This window comes from Rana temporaria, chromosome 4 (genome assembly GCF_905171775.1).
Source record: "Rana temporaria chromosome 4, aRanTem1.1, whole genome shotgun sequence".
In the NCBI taxonomy this organism is placed as follows: domain Eukaryota; kingdom Metazoa; phylum Chordata; class Amphibia; order Anura; family Ranidae; genus Rana; species Rana temporaria.
Genome location: NC_053492.1, coordinates 110772423 through 110792128, shown reverse-complemented (window position 1 = coordinate 110792128; position 19706 = coordinate 110772423). Strand labels below are relative to the sequence as shown.

Below are 19706 nucleotides of genomic sequence, written 5' to 3'. Positions count from 1 at the left end.
AAACCATTCTCCCTGAGAAAACAAAATCAGCGAGTAGCAGTGTGATCCCATGCCATTGTGATGACTCAGGTGCAGTGAATAGGTTCCTGACAGCCAATTCTAAAGCCAGGCACACACAGATCAAAATGTGGCCGGCTCAACAGGAACCAGGGGACTTGTATGCCTCGTACACACGGCCGAACTTTCAAAGAAAAAAGTCAGACTGGCTTTTTTTCTCGGAAAGTCCAACCGTGTGTAGCCTCCATCTGACTTTTTTGGTCGGAAGTCCGACAGGCCTTAGATAGAGATTCTGGGCCAGATTCACAGAAGAGATACGACGGCGTTTCTCTGAAACGCCGTCGTATCTCTCAGAGTATCTATGCGACTGATTCATAGAATCAGTTCCGCATAGATAGCCCTAAGATCTGACAGGTGTAATTGTCTTACACCGTTGGATCTTAGGATGCAGTACCTCGGCCGCCGCTGGGTGGAGTTCGCGTCGTATTCCAGCGTCGGGTATGCAAATTAGCAGTTACGGCGATCCACGAAGGTTTTTCCCGTCGTTACGTCGGCGCAAGTCTTAGTTTCCCGTCGCAAAGTTAAGCAATGTTTTTCATTGCTTAACTTTACACAAGCCATGTTAAAGTATGGCCGTCGTTCCCGCGTCGATTTTGATTTTTTTTTTTCGGCGTAAGTACGTTACGGACGTCGCGATTCACAAACACGTCGCGCCGCCGTAATTTCGCGCAAAGCACGTTGGGAAAATTGCGAACGGAGCATGCGCAGAACGTCCGGCGCGGGAGCACGCCTAATTTAAATGGTACACGCCCCATTTGAATTGGGCGGGCTTGCGCCGGACATGTTTACGATACACCGCCGCAAGTTTACAGGTAAGTGCTTTGTGGATCGGGCACTAACACTGAAAACTTGCGGCGGTGTAACGTAAATGGGTTACGTTACACGGCCGCAATTGTACCTGAATCTGGCCCTTAGTTCTCTTTTTGTCCGTCGGACTTCCGACCGGCTCACGGCAGACTTTTGCACGGTTAAATGGGAAAACAAACAAAGAGATTGTTCAGTCCCCCCAAATACTGTAGCTGCTGACTTTTATTAAAAGGACACTTACCTGTTCTGTGATCCAGCACTGTCCTCATTCGGACTAGTTCTTCGCAGGTCCTCAGGTCCCCAGCACTGCCATGGAGCTTCTAAACCAGGTCCCCACTGAGCATGCGTGAGCCGCACTGCACTCTGTGAATGGTCCCGCAGTTCTCTGGGACTTGTGACATGTCCCATAAGGGTGCGGGAGGGGGTAACTTCCATTCGGATCACCTAGGCAATTGATTGTGTCACTACTCTGCCAGAGAGGTTCTGATCTCTCAGGAAGGTAAAGAGAACATCAAAGCTCTTGAACTTGTCAATGTGGTCATATTTGTATAGAGAGAATGATTTCTTACCTGTATTTTCTGTCTGCAGAACTGCTCTCCGCCTGCTCCTTCCACAGCTGCTAAGAGTCTGGCACTAAAGAATGACCTACTCCCGTCTGAGTCTGACCATGGACAAATCTACCCTGCGTAGAGCTACAGTCTCTTATTCAATAAAAGGCTTACTTGTATCTCATATAGTCAGCTGTACCTTTTATTACAAAAATAAAGTGGTTGTAATATTTGAAAAATAAAATAGCAACACCAATACACCAAACACCAACATGTCAGAGAAAAATAAAAACAAAATAAAAAACAGAATCTTTGAGTTGGAAAAAGTATTACCCCCCTATGTCAGTATTTTGTTGGACCACCTTTTGCTTTAATTACAGCCTTTAGTCTGTTGGGATATGTCTCTACTAACTTTCCACATATACTAACTTTGCAATATTTACTCACGTTCAGTTCAATTTGATGGTGACCATTTGCGGACTGCAAGGGGGTTTAAGTCTGAGCTCTGACTAGGCCATGCAAGGACATTCACCCTTTCTCCTTCAACCACTGTGTGGTCATTTTCGCTGTGTGCTTTGGGTCATTGTCATGTTGGAAAGTAAACCTTCTTCTCATTGACAACTTTCTGGCAGAGGGAAGCAGATTTTCCTTAAGAATTTTATGGTCTTATTTGGATTTTGAGCTGTATTAGATTTTCACCAGACATAGCATTTGGTGCTGAGGCCAAATAATTAAATTGTAGTCTCATCTGACCACCTTAAACACACCTTGAAGATTCTTAGGTAGATTCAGGTAGAGTGGTGTAAACTTGCGGCGGCGTAGCTTAGCGTGTTTAGGCTACGCCGCCGTAAGTTAGCGAGGCAAGTATTTGATTCTCAAAGTACTTGCCTGCTAAGTTATGGCGGCGTAGCCTAAAGCGGGCGGGCGTAAGGGCGCCTAATTCAAATTTGTCTGAGGGTGCGTGTTTAATGGTAATGAGGCTTGACCCGACGTGATTGACGTTTTTTTTCAACTGCGCATGCGCCGGGCGCCTACATTTCCCAGTGTGCATTGCGGCTAAGTACGCCGCACGGGCCTATTGATTTCGACGTGGATGTAAACGACGTAAATCCCTATTCACGACGACGTAAAAATTTCGAATTTTGAAGCGGGAACGGCGGCCATACTTTAACATTACTATTCCATCTATTATATGGAATAACTTTAGGCCTGATAAAGCTTTACGGAAACGGCGTAAATGTACTGCGGCGGCCGGGCGTACGTTCGTGAATCGGTGTATCTACTAATTTACATATTCTACGCCGACCGCAATGGAAGCGCCACCTAGCGGCCATCCTCAATATTGCAACCTAAGATAGGACGGCGCAAGCCGTCCTATCTTAGATATGTTTAAGCGTATCTCTGTTTGAGAATACACTTAAACATAAGTCGGCCTAGATTCTGAGTTAGGTCGGCTTACTATCTACTGATAAGCCGGCCTAACTCTTTCTGAATCTACCTATCTGAGGCCACATGGAAAAGGGTGTTATGGTCAGATGTGACAAAAATGTTATTATTTGGCCTCAACACCAAACATTATTTCTGGTGGAAATTCAATACAGCTCCCTATCCAAATAACACAATTCCTTACAGTAAAGCATGGAGGTGGTAATATCCTGGTATAGGGGCATTTCTCTGCAGCAGGAACTGGAGCACTTGTCAGGATAGAAGGAAAATGGATGGAGCAAAATACCGTCTTGAGGAAAATCTGCTGCCCTCTGCCAGAAAGTTGTCAATGGGAAGGAGGTTTACCTTCCAATATAACAATGACCCAAAGTACACAGCAAAAAAGATTGCACAATGATAGAGACATATCCCAATAGACTAAAGGCTGTCATTAAAGCAAACGGTGGTCCAACAAAATACTGACATAAGGGGGTGATCATTTTCTCAACTCAGTGATTCTGTTTTTTTATTTGATTTAAAAAAAAATCTGACATGTTGGTGTTATATGTTTCACTTGGATGTTATACGTTGCACTAGTAAATACAGCTGGATAAAACAAAAACTGTGTCTGTCTTCATTTTAGGCTGCAAAGCAACTAAATGGGATTATTTTAAAGGGGGGTAATTTTTTTCTATACCCACTGTAGTAGTGCTGTCCAAAGGTGCCTCCGTCGCTCCTAGATAGAGGAGCCACCCTTAAGCCTCGTACACACGATCAGATTTTCCGATGGGAACTGTGTGATGCCAGGATGTTGTCGGATAATTCGACCGTTTGTATGCTCCATCGGACAATTTATGACAACAAATGTTGGATAGCAACAAATTTGTGATGTCGGATTATCCGATCATGTGTACAATAGTCAGTCGGAAAAAAATCAAAAGTACAAACACGCATGCTCAGAAGCAATGCTAACCATAGCACAACATTAGCAGAAGTTGCCCAAAGAGCTGAAAAACCATATAGTTTCGTGTTTGTTGGTTTCTTTGTCGTTTGTATGCAATACAAGTTTACAGCCAACGTCCTTCGGACAAAAGACCTAAGCTTTGTTCGAGGGAAATGCAATCGTGTGTACGAGGCATAAGACAGGAAGTGTGTTACCGACCTGATTACCAGTTGAATACATTTGCTTTTGGGTTTAGAGATACATTAAACGGGTTGTAAAGGTAAAAAAAAATTCCCTAAATATTTTCCTTTACCTTAGTGCAGCCCTCCTTCACTTACCTCATCCTTCCATTTTGCTTTTTAATGTCCTTATTTCTTCTGAGAAATCCTTACTTCCTGTTCTTCTGAATGTAACTACACACAATAATGCAAGGCTTTCTCCCTGGTGTGGAGTGTCGTGCTCGCCCCCTCCCTTGGACTACAGGAGAGTCAGGACGCTCTCTACGTCTATGCCTTCCCTTAGTAAAAGCACCTCCCACACAGCACACAAGCACTGGCTAGGAACACATTTAACCCTTTGATTGCCCCTGATGTTAACCCCTTCCCAGACAGTGTCATTAGTACAGTGACAGTGTATATTTTTAGCACTGATCACTGTATTAGTGTCACTGGTCCCCAAAAAGTGTAACAAGTTCCAGTTAGTGTCAGAATGTTGGGTGCAATATCACAGTCCCGCTATACGTCGCTGATCATCGCCATTACTAGTAAAAAAAATAAACAAATATCCCATAGTTTGTAGACACTGTGGGCCAGATCCACATACAATTAGATAGGCGCAATTTTAAATTCTTCGAATCCACAAAGAATTTGCGCCGTAAGTTACGGCGGCGTAGTGTATCTCTCGGCGCGTAATTCAAATCGGCGAGTAGGGGGCGTGTTTCATTTAAATGAAGCGCGTCCCCGCGCCGAATGAACTGCGCATGCGCCGTCCCTAAATTTCCCGCTGTGCATTCCGGTAAATGACATCGCAACAACGTCATTTTTTTTACTTAGACGTGAATTACGTCCATCCCTATTCACGGACGACTTTGGCAAAAAAAAAAATCTAATTTCGACGCGGGAACGACGGCCATACTTAACATGGCAAGTCTAACTATACGCCGCAAAAATTAAAACCGCAGAATTAATCAAATACCATCATAAGAAAGCTCTTATTGTGGAAAAAAAAATGTTTGAGTACAAAGTCGCACGACTGCGCAATTTTTAGTTAAAGCAACGCAGTGCCGTATCGCAAAAAAAATAGCCTGGTTATGAAGGGGGTAAATCTTCTGCAGGTCAAGTAGTTAACCCCTTACGGACCGCCCACCGAATGAAATAGCGTTTTTGGTTTGTGGTGCTCTGATACAGTCTCACGAATGAAGCCAGACGCCACGTCCCCTCACCTTACATGTGTGGATATTCTTTACAAAACCACGTGCTCATCTAAGGATTGATGAACGATTTCTTGTCATACACACACATTACATATACACTGATTTCTACACATCAATCACACAAGAGCGAGGACTGGGGAGAACACAGGATATGGTTGTGGAAAAAGACCAATGAGAAGGCAGCAGTGATCAGTACATCTGTCATGTGAAGGTGACAGCGCACAGCACAGTCACCTGTCCCTCCTACACGTCACCTACATCATAGCAAGCACCGCCCTTCCATTACACCACGTGACGCGCCCGGGCTTTAGCGTGCTGTGTGGATCCCGGAAGCTCTTGGCTCACTGGTTGGCGTGAAGTGACACGTATAGGGGAGGTGAGGGGCATGCGTGTTGCGATTTCTGTTGTACTGCGCATGCGCTGCTGGTGGACAGCTATGGCGGCGGTTAAGGATGCTGGCGGTCCTCAGTGGTCTCTGGATATGGAATCCATCAGACAGGAAATACAGAGACAAGACCCCACCGTCATCTCTGTAATTGTAGCACTTGTAGTTGTGCTGGTCAGCCTGGGTGAGTTCTCAATCTTCTCTAGTCTTCTGTAAAGGAGTGCCAGGATACATATGCCAGTGTGCCAGGAGAGGGCTGCATGGCATCGTGACCATAGAATTACTTCTTATGTGTAAACATGTGCTTGTATATATATGTGTGTATGGATAATATATATATATATATATATATATATATATATATATATATATATATATATATATTAGGGCTGTGCAAATTAACTTTTAATTAATCGATTAATCTTTAATTTTTTTGATCGATCAAAATCTTTTTGATCGATTAAAATTCTGTTAATTGGTACTCACCTCTCCGCCGGCTTCTGGGCCTTCAGGGAGTTCCGTCGGAGATCCAGTAACGTCACGGACAGCGGCTGGGCTTGCCGTGTCCATCTGAAGGGCTCTGCTGTGCCTTCATATCTGCATGTCGGCGGGACCTTATTATCTGCCACACGCAAGGGCTGTTACACTTCCCTCTATCAACCTGGGATTCTACAACCATCCACTGGGAGTTGTGATAGTTCCCCTTCATGGGACATCTACATGACGACGGACTGATGTTAACCTATCATCTGGATTCAGCAGTGGTATTGTTGTACACATTTTTATACCAGTATCATACTTAGCTACATGTTTTTATGACTGCTTTTGGTACCGTTTGGTATTACTTGCACCATTTGTACAGTTTATGTAGCTACACCGATTTTATCTCCAGTGCACTATTTATTTGGTTACTTACCTACTTGAAGACTATAAAAGTGTTAATGCTATTCCCATCGAGCGCTGCCTTTGTGTGTTTTTTGTATCCTATCCATGTTTCCAGTTGTTGGTAGCTGCACTGGGAATCAGCCTGCAAGGAGATCAGCTTAAAGTAGTTGGATCTGTATGTGCATTATAATTAATCGAAATTAGTCGATTAATCGATTAAAAAAAAAAACGATTAATCGAACAGAAAAATTTTGATCAGTAACAGCCCTAATATATATATATATATATATATATATATATATACACATACATACATACAGGGCTTGACAAATTTGCCAGCTAAAAATATATATATATATATATATATATATATATATATATATATATATATATATATATATATATATTTTATAACTTCTTTTCATTTTAAATGTATTGCTGTGGTGAGGGAAGAAGCGCATCCCTTGGGATAGTTTGACAGTGACAGGTACTCTTTATTGAGACATCAGCTGTTGATCAGACCCCTAATGTCTCCCCTGCAATTCAAAGTATATGGTCAAACACTGATCATGTTTGTAGCAGCCAGGGAATGATGGCACTGAAACCTGAAGTGGTGAAATCCTCGTCACTTCCAGCTTCGCTCACCACAGAGATCAGGGTACGGATGTTCCTTCATCTCCTCTATGCTGCCAAACCCAACGACTTACAGGGGCCCAGGCTCCACAGTGGAATGAGAGAGCCAGCAACTGCTGTAGGTGTGCTCCTTCCAAGGACTGTCTGTAAATCCGATTGGATCACTTTTTTACTGGAAAGCCAATGACTTGCCTTCAAAAAAAAAAAACGCTACCAGGATCATGCCTGCAGCTATGTGTGTGTATATATATATACACACACACACATTACTGCCAGGGCTGTATACTGTATATATGTATGCTGGCAGCAAGCAGTTAAACTTGCATTGGTCTAGCTTGATTACATCCTATGGTTGTCATACCCAGAACCATTTTAGGGACCGTACTCTCTATTCCCTGTCCAGTAGATGAATGAGAAGATCAGTAAATCCTTCATACACTTAACAGTCATATCAGCAAGGAGATCATTACAGGTATGACCCCCTCCCCGTCATCTCATCCTCCAGGGAGGGATACAGAAATTGTAAAGGGAGGGTCGGCCCACAGGATGACATCCAAAAAGATGATATTCTTTTATTGAAAAGACTTACAGCGTTGTACATGTTTTTTTAATAAAGGAATACTATTTTTTGGATGTCGACCATCCCTTTGCTTATTCCGGTACGTTGGAGGTGTCGGCAGCCTTGAGGTCTGAGCACCAGACGGAGCTGTTGTGTGGAAAGGTTGTAGCGCCTACACACCTGTTTTCTGAGGGATGCAGAAATTCCCTGTAGTGGTCAATGCTGGTCTCTTCTGGGTGCTGCTGGAGCGACTTGCTGTCTGTAAACAAGCACACTGGGTCACTGGCTCAGTACCTCCACCATTCAGAGAACATCTTGAATTCTTTTTAATGAATGCAAGGTGTTCTCTGGCTGAGGTGTTCATGATGTAATCTCCCTCCTCTCAACTTCATCCAGTCATTAGAGAACACCACCTTGTGTTCATTAAAAAGAATGCAAGACGTTCTCCAAATGCTTGAGGTGTTGAGGTGGCAAGTAGCTCAAGCAGCACACAGAGACCAGCACTGACTGTATGTGTAGCACAGGCTTTTACAGTGAATTTCTGCATTCCCGCCCACTCCGGATGTGAAATATGAAGATTAGATGTAACCAAGCCAACCTGTGTGTGTGTGTGTGTGTGTGTGTGTGTGTGTGTGTAGATAGATAATCTCCAGGGAATAATTTTCTCTGTCTAGATGGCTGTAAAGAAAAAAAAAAACAGGTTTGCAGATGCACATCCCGGCAGCTGGTGCTCTCCTCTACTCCTCTACAGGTCTAAGTGCTCTGCATTGGACTTGATGACATCAGTGGACCTGTGATCAGAGCATAGGCTTGCAACCATTATAATGCAGCGGAAGCTCCACTGTAAAGGAGGAATTTCCTTTTCCTGGAGTTTGGGCACTAGAAAATACATGTAAAGGTCTGAGAGAGATCAGTGTTATTATTTTTTTTTTTTTTTACATTTTAGGCCTTTTGCACACTGAGCAGGCTTTTTTATTTTATTTCATCCTGTATGTTAGCCTCTGTGTCCATTCACATATATGCTCTTGCAGTCTAAAACAAAAACCTCACCAGCCCATTTGGGCAGGAAAAAAATACAGGAGTGCACATAATTGTGGCTAAATTCTAGGCTCATTATTGCATTACAGTGGGCAGAATTTATATTCTGACCAATAGAATGCATAAATGTGTGCAATACATGGCTGTCTTTTTTTTATTATTATTTATTTTTTTAACAAACCTGTTATACTTGCCTGCTCTGTGCAGTGGTTTTGCACAGAGCAACCCGGGTCCTCCTCTCCTCGGGTCCCACGTCAGCGCTCCTGGCCCCTCCTTCCTGCCGGGGGCCCCCACAGCAAGCAGGCATGCTCCTGAGCTGCAGCTCTGTGTCCATTCACACACAGCCCTGGCTCTGTCCCGCCCCTTCATCTCCTGATTGGCTCACTGGCTGTGATTGACAGCAGTGAGGGCCATTGGTCAATAGCCTATCAGGAGTGCGAGTCCCCGGAGAGGCAAGGCTCTCGTGGACATCGCTGGATCGATGGGGGGCTCAGGTAAGTGTTGGGGGCTGCTGCACACAGAAGGTTTTTACCATTCATACATAGAATGCATTAAAGCGGGAGTTCACTCATTTATTAAATTTTTTTTTTTTTTCCCCTTAGATTCCTGCTCGTTTGGTCTAGGGGAATCGGCTATTTGTTTTAAAATATGAGCTGTACTTACGGTTTACGAGATGCATCTTCTTCCGTCGCTTCCGGGTATGGGTCTTCGGGAGCGGGCGTTCCTTCTTGATTGACAGTCTTCCGAGAGGCTTCCGACGGTCGCATCCATCGCGTCACTCGTAGCCGGAAGAAGCCGAACGTCGGTGCGGCTCTATACTGCGCCTGCGCACCGACGTTCGGCTTCTTTCGGAAAATCGTGACGCGATGGATGCGACCGTTGGAAGCCTCTCGGAAGACTGTCAATCAAGAAGGAACGCCCATTCCCGCAGCCCATACCCGGAAGCGACGGAGAGGATGCATCTCGTAAACGGGTAAGTACTGCTCATATTTTAAAACAAATAGCCGATTCCCCTAGACAAAACGAGCAGGAATCTAAGGCTAAAAAGTGCCCTCTAAGGGTGAACCTCCGCTTTAAGATAAAAAAAGCTTCTGCCTTTACAACCACTTTAAGGAAATCAGAGGAGTTGCTTAGTGTGTAGCGTTTAGTACATCCCTATCAAGACAGCCATGTGCTGAACATGATCCTTGCATAGTACTTGAATACAAATAGTCAGCCCCATACACTTCTGCTGTGTTCTTCAATGTAAGAACTGTACAGGGACTTGGTGTGTTAGGGAAGGGTACAGATGCAGTGATGGTGGCATCAAAGCCATATATCCCCTAAAATGATGCCCTAGAGATCAGTGTACACTATGAATTGCAGAAAAAATCAAGCCTCTTGCCTTCCATACATACCCTTGTGTCTTTACTTGTATTTCTGACAACTTGGCCCAGTTTGTTGTCACTAGGTAACAAAGGAAGGATCAGGATGGCATATCTCAACTCTATTTCTGTAGTGACAGTTTAGTTTAAAGTGTATTTCCACTTTTGCAGCTAAATCAAGAGAACCTCTAATTTACATTTGCTACATGACCACATTCACTCAACATAACTTAAAATAAATAATAAAATGCTGCTTATGTTTTACTTTTTTCTGAACACTCCATAACTGAAGTTTTCTTCTGCTATGTAGTGGGTCCCAGGGAGTTTGGTTACCATAATTAACCCTGTCAGTACTGTCCTGGCAGACCTCATGATCAGCTGTGAACTAGGCTTGAACACTGTCTGTCCTAACAAAGGATGGGGACAGCTTGAGTTTCCTCAACAGCTCAACTTGTTCATAGTAATGTTTTAAGCTGCCCAATGCCTGCTCCAAACTCTGTTAAAGGTAAAAATGTATTTTCTGGCATGCTATATGAATGGGATCACAAAAAGAGAGCGCGTGTGTGTGTGTGTGTGTGTATGTATATGTATATATATATATATATATATATATGTCGACCGATATGGGTTTTTCTATGGCCGATTATATAGAAATCAGGGTGGCCGATATACAATGCCGATTTTTGCGGCCGATATTTTGGGCCGATTTTTTTTTTTTTTTGTTTTTTTTTTCCCCATTTCGTAAAATTTAACATTTTGGTTAAATAATAAAGAAGAGATACTGAGAGGTGGCTGTGGAGGAGGGGGGTACAGAGAGGTGGCTGTGGAGGAGGGGGGTACAGAGAGGTGGCTGTGGAGGAGGGGGGTACTGAGAGGTGGCTGTGGAGGAGGGGGGTACTGAGAGGTGGCTGTGGAGGGGGGGGGTACTGAGAGGTGGCTGTGGAGGAGGGGGGTACTGAGAGGTGGCTGTGGAGGAGGGGGGTACTGAGAGGTGGCTGTGGAGGAGGGGGGTACTGAGAGGTGGCTGTGGAGGAGGGGGGTACTGAGAGGTGGCTGTGGAGGAGGGGGGTACAGAGAGGTGGCTGTGGAGGAGGGGGGTACTGAGAGGTGGCTGTGGAGGAGGGGGGTACTGAGAGGTGGCTGTGGAGGAGGGGGGTACTGAGAGGTGGCTGTGGAGGAGGGGGGTACAGAGAGGTGGCTGTGGAGGAGGGGGGTACTGAGAGGTGGCTGTGGAGGAGGGGGGTACTGAGAGGTGGCTGTGGAGGAGGGGGGTACTGAGAGGTGGCTGTGGAGGAGGGGGGTACAGAGAGGTGGCTGTGGAGGAGGGGGGTACTGAGAGGTGGCTGTGGAGGAGGGGGGTACTGAGAGGTGGCTGTGGAGGAGGGGGGTACTGAGAGGTGGCTGTGGAGGAGGGGGGTACTGAGAGGTGGCTGTGGAGGAGGGGGGTACTGAGAGGTGGCTGTGGAGGAGGGGGGTACTGAGAGGTGGCTGTGAAGGAGGGGGGTACAGAGAGGTGGCTCCACAGCCACCTCTCTGTACTTCCCTCCTCCACAGCCACCTCTGTTCCCCCCCTCTTCCACAACCACCTCTGTACCCCCCCTCTTCCACAACCACATCTCTGTACCGGGTGGTGCTGCGTTGTGGAGAGGGATGGGTGGTGCTGCGTTGTAAAGAGGGATGGGTGGTGCTAGGCGTGGGTGGTGCTGCGTTGTGGGGAGGGATGGGTGGTGCTGCGTTGTGAAGAGGGATGGGTGGTGCTAGGCGTGGGTGGTGCTGCGTTGTGGGGAGGGATGGGTGGTGCTGTGTTGTGGGGAGGGATGGGTGGTGGTAGGCGTGGGTGGTGGTGCGTTGAGAGGGATGGGTGGTGCTGCATTGTGGAGAGGGATGGGTGGTGCTGCGTTGTGGAGAGGGATGGGTGGTGCTGCGTTGTGGAGACGGGTGGGTGGTGCTGCGTTGTGGAGACGGGTGGGTGGTGCTGCGTTGTGGAGACGGGTGGGTGGTGCTGCGTTGTGGAGACGGGTGGGTGGTGCTGCGTTGTGGAGACGGGTGGGTGGTGCTAGGCGTGGGTGGTGCTGCGTTGAAAGGGATGGGTGGTGCTGCATTGTGAGGAATGGGTGGTGCTGCATTGTGGAGAGGGATGGGTGGTGCAGCATTGTGGAGAGGGATGGGTGGTGCAGCATTGTGGAGAGGGATGGGTGGTGCAGCATTGTGGAGAGGGATGGGTGGTGGACAAGCTAGAACACTTTTTTCCAACATTCGCAAGAATGCAAAGGAGAAATGGTTATTAATCAATAATTCCAGTCATGAAACCCAGTGGTTTACTTTGTGTTCAAAAACTATCATGACCCTTTTGATGTTCTAGACGGGGTGAGAAGTTAATTTATCAATGTTTGAGTGACTTGGCATAGAAATGATCCTTCAGAGTTAAAGGTAACATCTGCAATGGTCGGGACATCTACACACATATGGATACCCCCTACAAAATCCCATTGGAACTGTTACAAACAATCTAAATAAGAAGAGAATTTGAGTTAACCCAGCACACAATGGAGTGAATACATCTTCCATTTGGTCTAGAAACTCCAAATGGAACTAATCAAGATGTCCCTGAATCATTATGTACAAGCATATTAGGCAAGCAATGTCCAGGTCTGAGGTTACAGCAGACTCTGCCTCAGCAGGGAAGGAAGACGGAGCTATTGCTGGCCATGATCTCCTGCTTGGGGGAGTTACATTAGTCAGGTGGCAGTCATAAGCCAATGATTGTTTGTTTCTCCCCAAACAGCACACCGAGGGAGGGGGCGGGGCACGGCGGGCAGCGCGATGTGAGTGAAATCTCTGTCCCTTCTGCAGTGGCCGTGCGGATGGAGGAATCGGATACATAAATGCGGGGAGCGCGGTCACTGGTCAGTACTGCAGGGCAGGCAGCAATGCGGGCCAGATATTGTAGCCGTTAATCGGCCGATTTTTAAAAAAAAAACGGCCAATGCCGATTTCACAAAAACGGCCAAATATCGGCTGATATATCGGCCGACCGATATATCGGTCTACCTCTAATATATACATACATACATACATACATACATACATAGTGTACTTCATAAATTCTCAGGGTCAGCTTTCACTCTAAAAATCAGTATTGCTTTGAACATAGTGGGCAGCATTGGAAATACCTACCTTGGCTTAGTAGCTTCCCACTGTTTGAGGCAAGTAGTGTTCGTGTAACAGAGTACAGTGTTCTTGTTGCATTGTAGGTATATTTGTTCACAACCCTGTGTTTTCTCTTTTTAGTGCTGTGGAAGTTTCTACGTCAGAGGCAAACTAGCAGAAGAGCCATTTTACTAGTTGGCTTGTCTGATTCTGGGAAGACTTTACTCTTCATCCGGGTATGGCAATTTTATATCATTGTTAAAATATTTATAGATGAAATCTAATCAGCTGAACCTAGATAAAACTCTGCTAGATTGTGCTGTGATCATTGGGGCCATGTGCTGGCGGAATAGCTTATGTCAGTTGCACATTTATCATCTGACTGATGTTTTTGCACAGTATAGCTGGTAATGAGGTTGTGTCCCCTCTCTAACACCTCGACACTCTCTAAGGCAGTTTTTGACCCCACAGCTTGCTCTTCCTTTTGACCAGTATACCCACTTGTCATATTTGGTAATGTCCAACTTGGCATAGGGTAGAGCTGCACGATTAATCATGAAGAATCGAAAATCACAATCTTTCTAACAAATGCAGAGAGTTCTCACAGTGGAAAAACAAAATCAAGGCAGCCTGCCAAGTTTTAATACAACATTAAAATAAGTAGAAACAAAGTATCTTTTCATTCTTTTATCAAAGGAAAGAACTCGGGCATGTAGATGAAGGAAGTTTAACAATTTAAAGACCAAACCTTTTCTGACATTTGTTTCTTACAAGTAAAAAAATCATTATTTTCGGCTTGAAAATTAATTGGAAGACCCAAACATGATATATATAATTTTTATTATATAAAATTATATATATATAATCTTCTTTTTTTTTTTTGCAGAGACCCTAGCGAATAAAATGATGGCTGTTGCAATATTTTATGTCGCACCGTATTTGTGCATCGGTTTGTCAAACGCAATTTTTTTTTTTTTTAAATACACTTTAATGAATTAAAAAAATAAATAAACCGCAGTTAGCCCAATTTTTTTTTATATAATGTGAAAGAAGATGTTACACCACGAGAATTGTGATTTTTTTTTTTTTTATTCTAAGCCAAAAAATTGTGATTCTCCTTTTAGCCAGAACCGTGTAGCTCTAGCATAGGGACATTCCCTCCATTCTGGGAACTATGGGAGAGTGTGGTGACAGGGCAGCTGAGTTTAAACAGTCGACTATCAAAGGCCACCTGTTACATTACAGACACATCCCAGGACTATTTCAAGTGCTACTCTTTAGCTGAAGCATACAGAATTGTTGCCCAGATTTAAAAGGAGAACTGTAACCCTAACGCACTGAAATACAAAAATCAGTGGCATTTTGAACAGTGCAGTGACCTATAGAAACCAGTCAATTGTTTATAGCAGTCTCATCGGTGACCAGGGATTGCCCGTTGGTACAGGTTGCTTTATTTTGTCTAATTGAAGAAAACCAATGCAGTAACTGTAGGATGAGTGCTAGAGAGGTCTGATTGTTTTTTCTTGAGCTCTATGCAGACTTCTGGGGAAAGTGGCGAGCCAGTCACACAAGTAACTACCATGATTTTTAGTGAAAGTGGAGTGTATGTTGTAAAGCTTAACAATTTTTTATATTTTTATATTTCAGTTTTTAACTGGAAAATTCAGGAAAACACAGACTTCTATTACTGCCACGTCTGCCGTTTACAGAGGAAAAGGTGACAAGGTAAAAGTGTTTTTCCTAAATCTTGATTGGGGGACTTCCTTTGGGGTTTTATGCAAAAACAGGTCTTTATATTACCTTTATGATTGTTTTATTAAAGGATATATTGTGTTTCACTAGTGTTACCTATGGACAAATACATATATACTGCTTTAGCATCTCAATAGACATTCTTGTATGATCTTTCCACGAGGGTCCATTTCTCATCTATTTTCTGTAACAATATTAAAGATGCACAGATTGCTGAGTGCACTGGTAATTACATTGCCTTGGGTATTGAATCTGCAAGTATTTCACAAGTAACAATATGTTTGGTTATTGCTTTATGCTGAATCTGTCGTCTTTGACTACCAAGAAGACAGGAGTCTTGTTTCTCAACTTCTTTTATTGCACATACAGGGCTCCAGTTTTACATTGGTTGATATTCCCGGCCATGACAGCTTGAGACTTCTGTTCTTGGAGCAATACAAGGCAGCAGCCAGGTACTGAAACATTATTGGTCGTATCAGTTACTCAGCATCTCTGTAAACTTGTAAAATGGAAGTATATGTGTTACAAAAGGAACTGTCCTTGGGTATAAATGCATGAACCCAACATTTTTTCTTTTAGATGTTGTCTTTATATTTCCCAGAATCCTGGATACTCCCAACAGGCAAATTCTGACCCTTTACTTCCTGGTTAATAAAATAATAGTGCCCTAATCCAATATGTGTTCAGCTGTGTTCTGGATACTATGGGGGTTACTAAAGGTAAATGCACTTGAAAGTGAACTTGTAAGTGAAGTCCCTGTAGATCTTAGGGAAAGCGTTGCTGATTTTATCATCCAATAATGTACAAGCTAAAAAAATATATATTTTCCTTGCATGTCCCCCCTCAGATCTACAGTGACTGCACTTTCAAGTGCACTTGTAGTGCAAAGTGGATTTGTCTTTCGTAAATCAACCCCATAGTGTTCCTCTTTGCACACCATGGGAGTCACTTCTCTGGATGTTGGCAATCCTCATTGGGTAATGCACAGCCTCCCGCAGCATTCTCTTCAGCACCGTGTTTTCTCCATTGCCCTGTCCTCCTCCCCGCTTCTCACTAATCCACCCCGCCGCTGCCTTCATTTATTATTCTGGGTCATGTGATCTCATTCCTCTTCCAAAACTCCAGCAACTGGTCTCCTTAGTTCCCAGACATTTACAAAGTGTTAGGGATGCTGCACCACCTGGCCCTATCTCAACCTTTTTTGAGATGTGTTGCTGCCATCAATTTCAAAATTACCTTATTTTTTCTTAAAATGGTACATTTTCTCAGTTTTAAACTTTTTAATACGTTTTTCCATTGTGCCTAAAATGGGTTTTTAGATTTGCAAATCATTGCATTCAGTTTTTTTTTTTAGCCCTGGTTCACACTGGTGCGATTTGACTTGTCAAATCGCATGTCATATCAACGGCATTTGCCCACAATGGCACCGTCATCACTGCGGCACCACATCTGCTGCGCCGATTTTAAAAAGTCGTTTCTGTACTATTTTTATTATTATAATAATACTATTTTTTTTATCATTATTATTAATTTTTTTTTTTTTTTTTTCAGCCCATGATTTACATTGACATCTGTGCAGATGTCTCTGTAATCGGGACTGCCAGCAGGAGTGAAATTGTGCGAGTTAAGCTGAACTTGCACGGCTTCACTCCCGCAGCCCAGTGTGAACCTGGGCTTATGTTGACTTTATACATTCCCAACTTTTTTAAATTGGGATTGAAGATGTCTGGTCTAATTTCATACTAAGTAGCCTGTAGAGGAACGATGTCTGTGCGGTGATGTCACCAGGTTTCTAAGACTAAGACCCCATTCACTCTGAGGAGTTTTTCAGGCGGTACATCGCTAAAAATAGCACTGCTATACCGCCTGAAAAACTCCTGCACTGCCTGAGGGCTTTCACACTGAGGCGATGCGCTGGCGGGAGAGAAAAAAAATCTCCTGCCCGCAACATCTTGAGAGGAGCGGCGTGTATACCGCTCCTTCCCATTTAAAACAATGGGAAACCGCGGCAATACCGCCCGCAATGCGCCTCTGCAGAGGTGCATTGTGGGCGGTATTAACCCCTTATCGGCCGCTAGCGGGGGTTAATACCGCACCACTAGTGACCGAATCCCGCGGCAAATCCAAACGTATAGCGCCGCTATTTTTAGCGGTGCCTCCCGCCCCAGTGTGAAAGGGGCCTATATCTCTTACTGCTATGTTGTGTATTACTGTTGTTACTAATGATCCTACTTTTCCTCCTATTTGCAGGGCCATGGTATTTGTGGTGGACAGTTCAGCTTTCCAGCGTGAAGTTAAAGATGTGGCAGAGTTCCTGTACCATATTCTAACAGATGTTACACTGCAGAAGAATGCCCCACCCATACTAATAGCCTGCAACAAGCAAGGTATGTCCCTGTCTGAGATGTTAATACAAGGGGATATAATGTAGGCAGTGTACTGATATTTATAGTAAGATAAATAAAACAATCCTCAATTCAGGGGTATCCATTTCTGTTTTTAAATTCATATTTTCAACTGTCGTGGTGTGAGATTATTTCCTGATCCACACAAAACCATTCAATTCGTAATTCCTGATTGCACTGTTCTCTGCAAATTGGAGAGTTTTAAAAAATAACAAATTTTCTTCCAACAGATATCTCTATGGCCAAGTCGGCCAAACTGATTCAGCAGCAACTGGAAAAGGAACTGTAAGTACCAGAAGTTTTTGCATGAGCAACTGGTGGGATTGTACTTTTAATAAGTATTGGGATGGACAAGTTAAGTAGGCTCAAAAGTGGGGATTTGCTTATAGGGAACATTTACAAATGGTAATCGTGCCTAAACAGTATCCTGAAATGTAGTCTTGAATTCATCCTGGAAAAATAGCACTTCCTGGTATGAGTGTGCTCCTGTGCTTCCAGCCTTATAGCTGTATATGTTAAGTGTGAGGTCTAGGATACTGCTAGTCTCAGGAGATATGGGGTAAGACTTGATGGCAGCCCTGTGCTGCGCACACACACTGTTCTCTTTGCTAGAGAATCAATGCCCTGTCTCTTTCTAGATGGGCTTCCTACACAAAGACACAGTGCATAGTAAGTTAGTAATGAGGCAAGATTTCGCTAGTTCTTTGCCCTTTTGTCTGCTTTTTTGTTATTTATTCTTTATACTCTGCCATAAAAAATTGAACAAAACAAACCATCTTTTTGTCAGAGACAAGGCAGAAAAAGCTATTGTCAGCTGGCAGATAACCGAAGAATAACCTTGGTATACATGGTAAAATTCTTATCAGTCTGGAAGTCTCAGATAAAAAAATAGAAATAAATTGTCTTTGGTGTATGCAGTTATCACAATGTGATTATATTACATTCAACCTTCTTTTAGGTGCCTCTGGGAGCTCTTGTTTTTTTGCTTGGCAACCAAGTGCAAAAGGCCATGGGGTACTATGCATTCTTTTGTACAACCTAAAAATCAGCAGTAGTCTTGCATATTGAGACCAGGCTACTGGTGATTTTTAGGCTGGCTAGCTTAAAAATTAGGCGGGGGGGTGGAAAACAAAATATATTGCGCAAGCTTGTGCATTAACGGGTGAGGTTGCTTCTACCCCTCTCATATGTCTGTACATTGTTGCCTTTTTGTTTTTTTCTACAGGAACACGCTACGTGTCACTCAGTCAGCTGCTCCCAGCACCCTGGAAAGCAGTATCTCCCCATCTAACACACAGCTTGGCAAAAAGGGCAAAGACTTTGACTTCTCCCAAGTGCCTATGAAAGTGGAATTCCTAGAATGTAGCGCACGGGACAGCAAAGAGGAAGAGGGAGATGCCAACCTCAGCAATGTAGAGGGGTGGCTGGCCAAACTGGTGTGATGTATAGATATTCGGTGGAAAGCCAATTATTTGGGCGCCTTCTCTGACTGAATCAAAAACCAAATTTTTCTAGTCTAAACGCTGCTTTGAAACTTTTAATGACCGCTGGACAGAAAATGCTCAGTCAAGAGGACAGAACTACCATGTTCAGTATGCTGGCTTTTCCTATTTTTGGACTTTTTTGTTGTGGGCTGAAATATTCCTTGTTGAAACCAGTCAGCAGCTTTTTTTTTTTTTTTTTTTTTGCTCTCCTAATAAACTTTTCCAAAGCAGAAGTATTAAGCAAATGATCTTCCTGTGTGTAATTTATCAGAAATGAATAGGTGTGACAGTTCATGTATGAGTTCACACATATTGTGACCTTTTTATTAGTATTATCAACTGGCCACAATCAGAAGAAATTGCTTGTATGGTAGGTGTCTACATGCCCTTATCCTTGGCATATGTAATGTAACTTAATTGTTATGGTATTGTTCCTTTTGACATGGCGCTCCCTCATTTAAAGTCCCACATACTCCTCTCTTCTATATGTATTGGTCACATGTTTATCTGTTCTATCAGCTGGCTTCTCTAACTTCTACTGCTATGTGTTTAACCTCCCTGGCGGTATTCCCGAGCGTGACTCGTGGTTGATTATCTCTGCCAGGAGCGGTAACCCCGGGTCACGATCGGGGTAGCTTTGCAGAGCTGGCAGTGGAGTCCCCTTACTTTCTCGTAGCGATCCAGTGATGTCATCTGCTGTGGCGGCCAGCATCTGACTTCCTGGTTCCGTTTCCTGCAAGCAGCAGCGGTGCATGGGAGCGGAACTGGGCAGGAAATTCAAAAAGTGATACATTGTAATCTGAGAGGATTACACTGTATCATCTCAGAATCTGACACTT

General features: G+C 43.9%; 2 protein-coding genes across 2 annotated transcripts in view; both read left to right on the top strand.

Moving 5' to 3' along the window:
* The window catches only part of LOC120936432 (serotransferrin-B-like), a 47956-nt gene extending 46433 nt beyond the window's left edge, over nt 1-1523 (top strand). The window contains exon 17 of the mRNA XM_040348751.1: nt 1453-1523. Within this exon, the coding sequence (XP_040204685.1) occupies nt 1453-1487 (35 nt within the window). The 3' untranslated portion in view covers nt 1488-1523. The remainder of the gene's footprint in view (nt 1-1452) is intronic.
* A 4080-nt stretch (nt 1524-5603) lies between these two features.
* SRPRB (SRP receptor subunit beta) lies at nt 5604-19115 on the top strand. Its single transcript, XM_040348750.1, has 7 exons — nt 5604-5781; nt 13368-13462; nt 14874-14951; nt 15348-15430; nt 17229-17365; nt 17614-17668; nt 18609-19115. Exons 1-7 carry the CDS (start codon nt 5628-5630, stop codon nt 18823-18825), a joined length of 819 nt encoding a protein of 272 aa, XP_040204684.1. The 5' UTR covers nt 5604-5627; the 3' UTR covers nt 18826-19115.
* Nucleotides 19116-19706: the final 591 nt, after the last annotated feature.